The 1,752-nt window shown below is 44.3% G+C and overlaps 1 protein-coding gene across 1 annotated transcript; it reads left to right on the forward strand.

Annotated features, from left to right (window-relative positions):
- The first annotated feature begins 211 nt into the window (after positions 1-211).
- Positions 212-983, forward strand: LOC139062421 (V-set and immunoglobulin domain-containing protein 10-like 2). The gene is made up of 2 exons (XM_070543247.1): positions 212-335; positions 622-983. Exons 1-2 carry the CDS (start codon positions 284-286, stop codon positions 981-983), a joined length of 414 nt encoding a protein of 137 aa, XP_070399348.1. The 5' UTR covers positions 212-283.
- The last annotated feature ends 769 nt before the right edge of the window (positions 984-1,752 follow it).

The raw sequence follows: 1,752 nt of genomic DNA on the forward strand, positions 1-1,752 counted from the left end.
CTTTTGAAGTGATGGAATTTCTACCTCAGCTGGTTTCTTCAATTATCCATGAAGCCGTGGCATCATCCTGACACCCTATCGCTCTCAGATGCAGCCCAGTGGAGCCGGAGAGGCAGGCAGATCGGAGCGATACCGGAGAGGTGGAAACACCCGTGAATAATTTAAAGTGTAGTTTGACAGAATTTCTCCCTGCCAGTAGTTAAGCCTCACTCAGTCACTCTCAGCGTAGACCGCTATCAGCTGGTTTTAGATCTCCACCCGTGGATCTGTTCAGATTGTGAGGATGACTCCTTCTATCTGCTTCCTCCTCTGCTGGTTGGCTCTTCCTCTACAAGGTAAAGCCTCGTTATGTTTTAGCTCCATGAAGGTTCAGGCGGGAACAAGTTGAGGCGAGCAGGCTTTCTCCTGCTGGTGTCATTATTTTGTCAAACTAGACACAGAAGAGTCGTCAAATCTGATCTATCAGGTTGGCTAGTGGCAGACAAACTTTTTAATTACCTCCACAAATTCTTTAAAAGGAATCAGAAGACACAAGTTAATAAATCTGTCAATCCTGGCGCAGTTTTAGCGCAGAAAAGCTTTATTTGGTGATGCATCACGACTCTGGTTCTCGTTTTACAGGTTTGGAGATCTTCAACCCAGAGGAGGTGGAATACATTCGATCCAACGCCACTGCGACTGTAGGAGGTTCCGTCACCTTAGGCTGTGGCACCGTAGCACCCACCATCTACATCTGGGGCTTCACCAAACCAGGAACTGACAACAACGTAGCAGTGGCACACAACTACGGACTGGGCCCAAAGGTCCAGGCCCAGTTTGGCAGCCTGGGCCGCATACAGCTGCAGGAGAACAGTTCTGCTTTGGTCATAGAGGAGCTTCAGAAGGATGCAGCCGGGATGTACACCTGCCAGGCTCTGTTTGACACCGACGAAGGGGCCAGAATTACGTTTTACTTCACCCGACTGGAAGTGGAGGACAACTAAATATAACAGCACTTTCTTTAAAGCAGAACTTGGTCGTCTTAAGATAAATTATTGGCTTAAATTCACAAAACCTAAAGGACTCACACCTCCCTCTGTGCTCTGCTTCAGCTCTGTCCAATTTGACTCTCATTTAGAGAAGGTAACCATGGTAACTATTGTTTTACAGCAGTTTAGAGAACTTTTTTGGTATAAATTTGGCCATATTAGTGCAAAAAAGACCACAGTGGTTTTGACAAACCTAGCTTATAGGACGCAGCGTTTGAACACCTTTTTCTGTTTGTGTTTCCTCTCCAAATAATCAGGTTTTCTGCTAGCATATGGAACCCAACCAAAAATGACAAATGCACCATTTCAGCGTGATTATAAATAGAAACTGGTTCTTTTATTTCCTGCATTAAGCTTCTGACGGAAAAGCGCTTGGTTCAGAAAATCCTGACAGATCTACGTCACACTGTCACATAATATTCATGGACTCACCCATCTTGACTCGTGACGGGGAAAGTCGTTGCTGATTTAACGTCCACAAAACAGCAGAGAACGTCTCGACTAATAAGAAGTTAACTTTTAGCAACTCCACAGCATGGAAGGCACAACAAGGGCACCAGAGCATTTTTCCCCAGAGACTGACTTACAAGATATTCCTACTGCTTGTATTAAAAAATATATTATAAATATGAGTAAAGTTGACCTTTAAAAACCTCTTTAAGCTACAATCTGGAGGATTTTTTTCTGATAGCACCATCTAGAGGCTGACAAATGCATTTCAGCT

This window comes from Nothobranchius furzeri, chromosome 13 (genome assembly GCF_043380555.1).
Source record: "Nothobranchius furzeri strain GRZ-AD chromosome 13, NfurGRZ-RIMD1, whole genome shotgun sequence".
In the NCBI taxonomy this organism is placed as follows: domain Eukaryota; kingdom Metazoa; phylum Chordata; class Actinopteri; order Cyprinodontiformes; family Nothobranchiidae; genus Nothobranchius; species Nothobranchius furzeri.